Here is a 12,039-nt window from a genome sequence, read left to right as displayed (position 1 = left end):
CGTAAAAGTTATAAGATAAACATAATAGTGTATCATTACAACCTATACAGTCCACAGCTGGACATAGGCCTTCACAAGCTTTCGCCAAAAATAGCGTGAACTTATCGCACCTTTAATAAAACAAAGATGTAACTCAAAATTTGTGGATTTGGAGATTTTACAAGAAAACCCGTCTTCGTCGCGTAAAGAATAGGTAGACTTCGACTCCGGCGTTTTAACTATAAGATACAGAGAGATACGCGACTGTTGCTCTCTTTTCTATCAACTGGAACTGACAAGTCAGTTCTCATAAAGTGGCGTGATTCAGAGATGCACCGGCAGTGAGCGGAGATTGAAGTGCTGCCGTTTTGAGTAACATCAAATAATTCGATATTAGATTAAAAGGGATTTAAAATAAAAAGATGATTTTTGTTATACTTCATTCTCTCAGAAAACGCATTTGATAATGATGTGTAACATTTGGATTTACTTCGGTTTTGTTTTAAAAATTGACAAATTTTACAAAGTTAACGCCTAACACTTCAGTTTTTTATTGAAATATATGCCTTAGTTGTTGGAGTAATTGGTTAAGTATCACTTTATTGTAATAAATAAGGCTATTTATAAAAGTTACTTTTGTTTACTTCTTTTTATTATTTAGAATGACGAAAGATAAGTAAAAACTTTCAATATTAATTCCCTTTTCGTGTAAAAGTTAAGAATAACTTGTAACTGTTGTGCTTATTTGTATAGGTTTTGAAAATGGTCTTAGAGCTCACAATTTTTTTTAAGTTTAATACCACATTCAGAAACTGAACATCATAATGAAGAGTTACAGCGTATCGAGCGTAAAAGTTATAAGATAAACATAATAGTGTATCATTACAACCTATACAGTCCACTGCTGGACATAGGCCTCCACAAGCTTTCGCCAAAAATAGCGTGAACTTATGTGTTTTGCCCATAGTCACCACGCTGGGCAGGCGAGTTGGTGACCGCAGGGCTGGCTTTGTCGCTCCGAAGACGCTGCTGCCCGTCTTCGGCCTGTGTATTTCAAAGCCAGCAATTGGATGGTTATCCCGCCACCGGTCGGCTTTTTAAGTAATATAATAATAGTGTAATAAGTTATAAAAATTTTTTCATCTGATTACTGTAATAAATGTGAAAGTTTATGAGGATGACGTATGGATGGATGATTGTTACTCTTTTATGGCAAAACGACTGAATAGATCATTGTCATTCAACAATGCTGCTATTTTGACGTTAAATAATTATGATTATTATTCATCCTTAAAATATACTACAGTGTTATGAATTATTGTTATTTTAGACTAAAGAAGTTATGCAGGTTGAAGAGGAAAATCAACAAAATACATATATCTCCAGAGCCCAAAAATGTAACTGCAGAGCTGACGAAAATGATGACACCGACTCAATATTTTACTGTCACTTATGAGTTGACGAGAAAAATGACACCTAAATAATACTTGCCATTTACAGTCCTCTAGTTCGTCTTCAAGATCATCTTCATCTAGTTCCGATTCATCTAGCTCATCATCGTCAAGCTCTTCTAGCTCATCTTCATCCAGTTTTTCAAGCTCCAATAGTTCAATGCCTACCCAAAACCCTGCCCCACAAAACGTTACAACGGATTGTGAAGAAAAGACGTCTTACACCAATTCACCACAAAATACTGAGCAAAATATGAGCAAATTCAGCTGAGAGAGCGACGAAATTACAATAGTGTGGCCAGTTACAATATTTCTCCAGTATAATACACAGATCTAAGTGACGTCGACCGGAGTGACGACGATGCACTGTAGATTTTAATACGTTGTTTAATAAGCCTGTCAACAGAAGAAATATTATGTTTGAAAATCAAAGTTCTTCTGACTCTGACTGCAATAATAAACCAAATATTTGTCAGTCAGTTCAGCCTATTGCAATGCACTGCTGGACATAGGCCTCCCCAAGTTCGCGCTAGACATCCCGGTTTTCCGCAATCCTCATCCAGCTTACACTGGCAATCTTAGGTAGATCGTCGGTCCAACGGGCCAGAGGACGTCACACACTGTGTTTGCCAAGATGCGATCTCTACTACAGGACGCGTCTGCTCCAACAGCCACCGGTCCTGCGCCACAGATGACCAGCCCACTGCCACTTCAACTTGCTAATTCTGTGGGCTATATCGGTTACTTTCGTTCTCTCTCGGTAGTCTCGTTTCTAATCCTATCTTTGAGGGAAACCCCAAGCATGGCCAGTTCCATTGCACGTTGAGGGACTTTATATTTGTGGACCAGTCCCTTCGTCAGTGTCCATGTCTCGGCTCGGTATGTTAACACAGGCAGGACGTATTGCTCGAAGACTTTTGTCTTCAAGCATTGCGGAATCTTCGAAGTGAAGACTCGACGAAGCCTGCCAAATGCCGCCCAGCCCCACCGAATCCTCCTATCGGTCTCCTTCTCAAAGTTGTTGCGGCCTAGTTGGATAGTATGGCCTAAGTAAATATAATCCTGAACAACTTAGAGAACATAACTTTCGTTTTGTCCAAGTTCATACAGAGAACGACACGTCGGGAGGACTCGTTTAGACCGGCTAGCATTTGGCCTAACTCATCTAACGTGTCCGCAAAGATGACGATATCGTCGGCGAAACGAAGGTGAGAGATGTATTCACCGTTGACATTGATGCCTTGTTCAAGATCTTAAAGATATCCTCCAGCGCAGTAGTAAACAGTTTCGGTGATATTACATCTTGCTGTCTTACCCCACGCCGCAGGGAAATAGGTATTGTTCTCTGGTCCTGGACATGAACGGTCATCGTCGTTGCGTCGTACATACATCTCAGTACCACGATATATCGCCAGTCGATATGACATCTCTGCAGAGAGTCCAGGACAGCCCAGGTCTCGACACAGTTGAAGGCTTTCTCACAGTCCACAAATTCCATACACAGCGGCTGATTATATGTCTATGTCTTTTGAATAATCTGTCGAACAGTATGGATGTGGTCTACGGTGTTGTAGCCATTTCGAAACCCAACCTGCTCTGGTGGTTGGAATTCGTCGAGTCTTTCAGCGAGACGATTTAAATGTGCAGAAAATATTGATTCCGACGGTATTTAACTTAGGGTTTCACCAACCAAAAACAGGTCAGTGTGATCTATGTGTATCATATGATAATTCAAGCAATGAGCAAAAACAAGATGATAGACATTATAAGAAAGAAGAGACTGCTGATTTTTATACTATTTACTAGCTTACCCCGCAAACTTTGTTTTGCCATATATGTTATTAAACCCCTTAATCCCCCCCCCCCCCTTTTTAACTTAGGGGTATGAAAAATAGATGTTGTTCGATTCTCAGACCTACCCGATATGCACACAAAATTTCGTGTGAATCGGTCTAGCCGTTTCGGAGGAGTTTAACTACAAACACCGTGACACGAGAATTTTATATATTAGATTATTTGTGGTTAGTAATTATTTGTGATTTTAGGAGATATTTACTAGAGACTAATTGTACCTAATTCTTATAATAGTGTATAGTTTTTGTTTTGTTTAAAAAACAATATTTGTAGCCATAGAGAGATATATAAATATGAGATGATTAATAAAAATTTGTTTAATTCAAAAAAAGGTGATAAATTTCAGTTTTCGTTTTATAAAAAAATGATTCATTAATACATACAACGTCATAATTACAATTAAATAATCATAAAACGAAACATTGTGATTTATTTTTAAAACTTTTTGTTATGTTTTAATACTAAAGAGAATTTTTTTGAAATACTACCTAAAATATTAAGTAATTTTTGGCATAAAGAGATTTAAGTCGGAACTTTTTTTTCATCTCCATTTTACAGCTATTATAGACTGTAACACAGTTGTTTTTCTATTATTCTATTAATCTCTGTACTTTAAACTACTGATATCAATAGTAAAAGTCATTAAGAGCATTACAAATAATTGGTAATTTTTAATCAAACACAATGCGGAAAAAGTGCTAAACTTCAAACGCCAATTCCCACAATTTGCGATTTTTGAGTTACATCTTTGTTTTATTAAGGGTGCGTTATGTGTTTTGCCCATAGTCACCACGCTGGGCAGGCGGGTTGGTGACCGCAGGGCTGACTTTGTCGCTCCGAAGACGCTGCTGCCCGTCTTCGGCCTGTGTATTTCAAAGCCAGCAATTGGATGGTTATCCCGCCACCGGTCGGCTTTTTAAGTAATATAATAATAGTGTAATAAGTTATAAATTTTTTTTCATCTGATTACTGTAATAAATGTGAAAGTTTATGAGGATGACGTATGGATGGATGATTGTTACTCTTTTATGGCAAAACGACTGAATAGATCATTGTCATTCAACAATGCTGCTCATCATCATCATTACAGCCTATACAGTCCACTGCTGGACATAGGCCTCCACAAGTTTACGCCAAAAATAACGTGAACTCATGTGTTTTGCCCATAGTCACCACGCTGGGCAGGCGGGTTGGTGACCGCAGTACTGGCTTTGTCGCACCGAAGACGCTGCTGCCCGTCTTCTGCCTGTGTATTTAAAAGCCAGCAGTTGGATGGTTATCCCGCCACCGGTCGGCTTTTTAAGTTCCAAGGTGTCCTTACGACACCCACGGGAAGAGAGGGGGTGGCTATATTCTTTAGTACCGTAGCCACACAGTACAGCAACAATGCTGCTATTTTGACGTTAAATAATTATGATTATTATTCATCCTTAAAATATACTACAGTGTTATGAATTATTGTTATTTTAGACTAAAGAAGTTATGCAGGTTGAAGAGGAAAATCAACAAAATACATATATCTCCAGAGCCCAAAAATGTAACTGCAGAGCTGACGAAAATGATGACACCGACTCAATATTTTACTGTCACTTATGAGTTGACGAGAAAAATGACACCTAAATAATACTAGCCATTTACAGTCCTCTAGTTCGTCTTCAAGATCATCTTCATCTAGTTCCGATTCATCTAGCTCATCATCGTCAAGCTCTTCTAGCTCATCTACATCCAGTTTTTCAAGCTCCAATAGTTCAATGCCTACCCAAAACCCTGCCTCACAAAACGTTACAACGGATTGTGAAGAAAAGACGTCTTACACCAATTCACCACAAAATACTGAGCAAAATATGAGCAAATTCAGCTGAGAGAGCGACGAAATTACAATAGTGTGGCCAGTTACAATATTTCTCCAGTATAATACACAGATCTAAGTGACGTCGACCTGAGTGACGACGATGCACTGTAGATTTTAATACGTTGTTTAATAAGCCTGTCAACAGAAGAAATTTTATGTTTGAAAATCAAAGTTCTTCTGACTCTGACTGACATAGGCCTCCCCAAGTTCGCGCTAGACATCCCGGTTTTCCGCAATCCTCATCCAACTTACACCGGCAATCTTAGGTAGATCGTCGGTCCAACGGGCCAGAGGGCGTCACACACTGTGTTTGCCAAGACGCGATCTCTACTCCAGGACGCGTCTGCTCCAACAGCCACCGGTCCTGCGCCACAGATGACCAGCCCACTGCCACTTCAACTTGCTAATTCTGTGGGCTATATCGGTTACTTTCGTTCTCTCGCGGTAGTCTCGTTTCTAATCCTATCTTTGAGGGAAACCCCAAGCATGGCCAGTTCCATTGCACATTGAGGGACTTTATATTTGTGGACCAGTCCCTTCGTCAGTGTCCATGTCTCGGCTCGGTATGTTAACACAGGCAGGACGTATTGCTCGAAGACTTTTGTCTTCAAGCATTGCGGAATCTTCGAAGTGAAGACTCGACGAAGCCTGCCAAATGCCGCCCAGCCCCACCGAATCCTCCTATCGGCCTCCTTCTAAAAGTTGTTGCGGCCTAGTTGGATAGTGTGGCCTAAGTAAATATAATCCTGAACAACTTAGAGAAGGGTACCATCGACCGATACCTGTTTCGGTATGACTTGGTTGTTAGACATAACTTTCGTTTTGTCCAAGTTCATACAGAGAACGACACGTCGGGAGGACTCGTTTAGACCGGCTAGCATTTGGCCTAACTCATCTAACGTGTCCGTAAAGATGACGATATCGTCGGCGAACGAAGGTGAGAGATGTATTCACCGTTGACATTGATGCCTTGTTCAAGATCTTAAAGATATCCTGCAACGCAGTGGTAAACAGTTTCGGTGATATTACATCCTGCTGTCTTACCCCACGCAGCAGGGAAATAGGTATTGTTCTCTGGTCCTGGACATGAACGGTCATCGTCGTTGCGTCGTACATACATCTCATCAGTACCACGATATATCACCAGTCGATATGACATCTCTGCAGAGAGTCCAGGACAGCCCAGGTCTCGACACAGTTGAAGGCTTTCTCGCAGTCCACAAATTCCATACACAGCGGCTGATTATATGTCTCTGTCTTTTGAATAATCTGTCGAACAGTATGGATGTGGTCTACGGTGTTGTAGCCATTTCGAAACCCAACCTGCTCTGGTGGTTGGAATTCGTCGAGTCTTATGGCGAGACGATTCAAATGTGCAGAAAATATTGATTCCGACGGTATTTAACTTAGGGTTTCACCAACCAAAAACAGGTCAGTGTGATCTATGTGTAGGTATCATATGATAATTCAAACAATGAGCAAAAACAAGATGATAGACATTATAAGAAAGAAGAGACTGCTGATTTTTATACTATTTACTAGCTGACCCCGCAAACTTTGTTTTGCCATATATGTTATTAAACCCCTTAATCCCCCCCCCTTTAACTTAGGGGTATGAAAAATAGATGTTGTTTGATTCTCAGACCTACCCGATATGCACACGAAATTTCGTGTGAATCGGTCTAGCCGTTTCGGAGGAGTTTAACTACAAACACCGCGACACGAGAATTTTATATATTAGATTATTTGTGGTTAGTAATTATCTGTGTCTGTGTTTTTAGGAGATATTTACTAGAGACTAATTGTACCTAATTCTTATAATAGTGTATAGTTTTTGTTTTGTTTAAAAAACGATATTTGTAGCCATAAAGAGATATATAAATATGAGATGATTAATAAAAATTTGTTTAATTTAAAAAAAAGGTGATAAATTTCAGTTTTCGTTTTATAAAAAAATGATGCATTAATACATACAACGTCATAATTACAATTAAATAATCATAAAACGAAACATTGTGATTTATTTTTAAAACTTTTTGTTATGTTTTAATACTAAAGAGAATTTTTTTGAAATACTACCTAAAATATTAAGTAATTTTTGGCATAAAGAGATTTAAGTCGGAACTTTTTTTTCATCTCCATTTTACAGCTATTATAGACTGTAACACAGTTGTTTTTCTATTATTCTATTAATCTCTGTACTTTAAACTACTGATATCAATAGTAAAAGTCATTAAGAGCATTACAAATAATTGGTAATTTTTAATCAAACACAATGCGGAAAAAGTGCTAAACTTCAAACGCCAATTCCCACAATTTGCGATTTTTGAGTTACATCTTTGTTTTATTAAGGGTGCGATATATGTGACCATAAATGAGATTCTGGGTCTAAGGGTCTACTTTTGCTACGCAATACTTGCATTACATAGGTGGTCTGAAAATATATATTAAAGATATATAATACATACTTACTAGTTGGAGCGAGAGAGGGAAAAAGAGAGACTAGACATGAAGAGAAGAATAGAACAATTAAAGAGGACTACTGAGGAGGAGACCGAAGAAGCGAAGAAAAAGGTACATTGAAAAAATTATATTATATGAGTCACTTAAGATACGTAGAAAAGTTTAATATACACATATGAACTTATCATATATATTTGGCGATGATGCTAAATATTTTAAAAAACACCAGTGTGTTTAAAAAAAAACAGTTTCCTTCTTTAATATCGGCGCAATCTTCATAAGCTCTAACACTCTTCCTTAATTAGACTGCTTTTACCCAATAGTAGAAAGTTTATAAGTTTTACCTTTCAATACAACTTGTATCTTCGTCGTTCGTCATCGTTGTTGTTGTTGTTATAGACGTGATAAGTTCACATCAACCCTCTAAACAGATTGTGTATATAACCTTTACACCTGTATAAACATTGAACTCTAGGTGACAGAGCTGCAATGCGACTTGCTAGAGTTACGAGACGCGCACGCCAAACTGCGTACGGCCAATGAGAAACTGCGACGCGACAAGGAACGTCATGACCGCGATCGCGACCAGAACAAGCTACTCGTTGCCTCCCTCAAGCGCACGCAACAGGCAAGATTTAGTTTTTTACTATACATGATATTTGAGGTCTTCTGTACGCCTACTAGGATGATCACCTAAATTAAAATCTTTAACAATTTTACAGGAAGACGATAGAATTATTACTCAACTGCTGGAAACGATTGACGATTTGATGAAACAGAGCCCGGACTTATTCCGAACTGAGCCGACTGTTAACCCGGAGAAGAGTTTAATGACACCTACTCCTCCTAGAAGAAATAGGGTGAGTGCTCTTGACTTCGAATTTTTAACCGTCAAATGCCTATCTATTTTTAAAACTTGAACAAAAGATAAAAAAAGCTCACTGTATGTATGTAAGAAATAAAATATACGTGTACAAGGATAAATTAAATCTTAATACAACATCAAATCCAAAAATAAAATTACCACTTTTTATGAAAATAAACATTCCTCGTGGTTTCATCAGTCACCGATTAAGTTTAGACAATCTTGCTTGCTTTACAAATGTAGATAGATATATAATTACTGGTATTCTTTTAAGAATTTATATTATACTCGTTAGTTTTAAGTAGTGAAGTAATTCCTTCGACTTCGTCAGTTATTAAATCGGACTTTATCTTATTATATAATATGTTTTTGCTTGCCTATCATAGGCGAAATGTCTGAGATGCTCTGTAACTTTATATATTTTCTGTAAAACTATATTTCTTGCAAATAATAATTATTTATTTTATTATTGTATCATTATAAATTTTATTTGTATTGTTTGTTATTATTGTTTTTAATTTTAAAATATTGTGACATTTAAATTTTTAGTTGATTTTGTTTAATGGGTCATTCACCGCAGTCGTCCGCGTCGCGCTCGCGCTCGGGCACGCCGGAGGGCGGCGAGGCGGCGCGCGCGGCGCGGGCGGGCGCGGGCGCGCGCCTGCGCCGCCTGGCCGACGAGCTGCGCGCCTCGCGCATCGCCGAGCGGCGGCGCCGCCAGCAGGCCAGCGCCAGGCGGTAACCGTTACTGACTCGGAACACACGAGTGCTACCTTTTTAAGTATACGCTACTCGTTCTTTAATCGGTTCCTAAGGTGCTGGATTCTAATCATCCGCGTCCATCAATACTCGTACAGTGAGGATTCAGGGGCTTTTAACAAATTCCTTAGCGATTACATTTCAGTGAGTAACATACATCTTGTAACGTCCCACCGCTGGGTCAAAACCGACAGCTTAACGTGCGTTCTGAGACACGATGGGGAGACCCATAAGGACAGACACTCAGAGGACTTCGAGCGACAATCGAACCCGCTACCGTCGGTTTTTAGGCGCCCACACAACACACAAACCACTACGCCATTGCTATCGCCAGTCAACAATAACTATTCACCGCCCTCAACTTTATTCACAATAACATATTTTCACTTACATCTCACTCAAGATAACTAATATAATTTATTTAAAAAAATACCCAATGAGCGAACTCGTAGTAGGTACGGAATTCAGTTAAACAGTTCATTAAGTAGTTTTAGCATGACGCATAGCCAAGATACATACAAACAAATCATCATCATCATCATCAATTCAGCCTATCACAGTCCACTGCTGGACATAGGCCTTCACAAGTTCGCGCAAAAATGGCGTGAACTCATGTGTTTTGCCCATAGTCACCACGCTGGGCAGGCGGGTTGGTGACCGCAGGGCTGGCTTTTTTGCACCGAAGACGCTGCTGCCTATCTTCGGCCTGTGTATTTCAAAGCCAGCAGTTGGATGATTTTCCCGCCATCGGTCGGCTTCTTGAATTCCAAGGTTATAGTGAAACTGTGTTATCCCTTAGTCGCCTCTTACGATACCCACGGGAAAAGAGGGGGTGGTTATATTCTTCATTACCGTAACCACACAGCAAACAGATAGACAGAATTAAAAGCAACTTTAGCTTCAATATCGATTATACAGTGCCCTGTAAAAAAACCTCAAAATAACTCCAATATTATATAGACAATTATTTCATAAATTCTTATTTTTATCAGGGCTATGTCGACGGAGCCGCGTGACAACCTGTCGGTTGCGCCAGCCTCTCGGACGCCTTCACGAGCACCGTCGCTGAAAAAGCGATCGATATCTCTGGAACAAACCACTAAAGAACAGGTACTTAAACTTCTATGTGACTATAGCAATCTGCCTGACTCAGGTCTCTTTTTCATCCAAATTATGTGATTTCTATGTTCTTCCGTTAGAATACATTATTATCAATTCTAAAACTTGAAATATTTCTATTTACTGTCAGAGGCAATATCTATATGTACATACATCATAAACCCCAAAAATAAATAAGCAATTTATATATAAAAATAATAATTTTATAAATATACAGGTCAAAGTAAGAACTTTTAGTGTCTTATTAAAATTATTATTATTTAAATAATTCTATCATTAAATTGTAAAGTTAAAATGTATTTTTTCCAGACGGCTATTTGGAAATCAATAGATGACAATAGCGTATCTTCGTTGCAATCTTTAGATGGTGATTCAGATATGCGACTATTCACCATGCAACGTGACTCGAGTCTCGATAGGTAAGTTTTTTCAAGACTTATACCTAAGTGTTTTAAAAAGTAAGTTTTAAAACTTATAATTATTTATCTTAAATTTGATAACATCAATTTACAGCCGGTTATCAGGAGGTTCAGTTCAAAGTGACGTGTTGCCTTCAGACAAGAAAAAGAAAAAGAAGGGTCTATTTGGTAAACTGAAAGAGTTCACTAAATCCCGCTCTATCGATGACCACGTTGGTAACGAGGAGTTTAGACCAATAGGAACTGTATCACAGGTATTTTTAAAGCATAAGAAATCGTTGGCTAAATATACCGTTATTATTATTGTTATTTTAATTAACATGTTTAATTGTGAAATTCATATTTACTGTAACAGTAATAATTAAACTTAATAATTAACATAGCTTTTATACATATATGTGTAGGTAAACTATAGTTATAAGTTGCCTTAATTAAATAGCTCTCGTGTGTCAGACAATATTTTATATGCAAGTATTGTTAATCATCATTAGGGCTCAGATTCTGATATGAGCGCAGCGGGAAGCAAACGCGATCTTCGAGGAAGACTATCCGACATGTTCAGCAGAAAAGGACAACTATCTCGCGGAAACAGGTCTGAAATTAATTAAAGTATTATATTTGTTTTGGTTCTACATCTAATATTTTCACCAAACAGCCGCCAATTCAAAACCGTCCATTATTTACTTCTATCATAACCATTACCATAAAAAAATTAGTCTTAGTAAAAATTCAATCAGTTAAGTTGTATTTGAATTAATACTTCTTTTTTTATTCTACATAACAACTTCTAAAAGGGCTCAATTTGTACCTAATTTGCAGCCCCAGCGGTTTTTTTTATTTCTTCTATGAATATGGAGCTGTGGAATAATTTATTAGTCGTGCTCGAATAACTTTTCCTAAAAGACCAGTAACCTACTTCAAAAAGTCGTTACACGTAATAAAATCTCTTATTGTTGCTAATGTCCATGGTTGGCTATAGAAAATTACTGTCAGATAGAACTGTTTGCTCATTTTTGTTCTTTTATAAATAAAAAACAAGTTTCTTGCCATTTATCTTTTCACGAAATTATTTTCTAATGTTTTTTTTTTTACTATTTATCCAGTAAAGACCAAAGCCCAGAGCGCCCGGCTAGCGCAACTGGTAGCACCACTGGTATTGCGAACACGAAGCCAATTCTACGCAACGCCAGTGCAAATACTCTAACACGTACTACTGTTAAACCGGTACGGTTACCCATTGCCAATAATTGTTAGGCTATTTTTGAAAAATATTAACAA

The 12,039-nt window shown here is 38.1% G+C and overlaps 1 protein-coding gene across 1 annotated transcript in view; it reads left to right on the top strand.

The window, feature by feature from the left end:
- LOC123656160 (myosin-3) overlaps positions 1 to 12,039 on the top strand; it is a 41,993-nt gene that overhangs the window by 29,633 nt on the left and 321 nt on the right. Inside the window, exons 31-39 of the mRNA XM_045591869.1 lie at positions 7,612 to 7,710; positions 8,075 to 8,227; positions 8,322 to 8,459; positions 9,045 to 9,202; positions 10,216 to 10,333; positions 10,652 to 10,761; positions 10,856 to 11,015; positions 11,253 to 11,353; positions 11,865 to 11,985. Coding sequence (XP_045447825.1) covers positions 7,612 to 7,710; positions 8,075 to 8,227; positions 8,322 to 8,459; positions 9,045 to 9,202; positions 10,216 to 10,333; positions 10,652 to 10,761; positions 10,856 to 11,015; positions 11,253 to 11,353; positions 11,865 to 11,985 — 1,158 coding nt within the window. The remainder of the gene's footprint in view (positions 1 to 7,611; positions 7,711 to 8,074; positions 8,228 to 8,321; positions 8,460 to 9,044; positions 9,203 to 10,215; positions 10,334 to 10,651; positions 10,762 to 10,855; positions 11,016 to 11,252; positions 11,354 to 11,864; positions 11,986 to 12,039) is intronic.

This window comes from Melitaea cinxia, chromosome 1 (genome assembly GCF_905220565.1).
Source record: "Melitaea cinxia chromosome 1, ilMelCinx1.1, whole genome shotgun sequence".
In the NCBI taxonomy this organism is placed as follows: Eukaryota; Metazoa; Arthropoda; class Insecta; order Lepidoptera; family Nymphalidae; genus Melitaea; species Melitaea cinxia.
The sequence above is the reverse complement of the archived record's forward strand: the minus strand, read 5'-3'. Positions and strand labels throughout refer to the sequence as shown.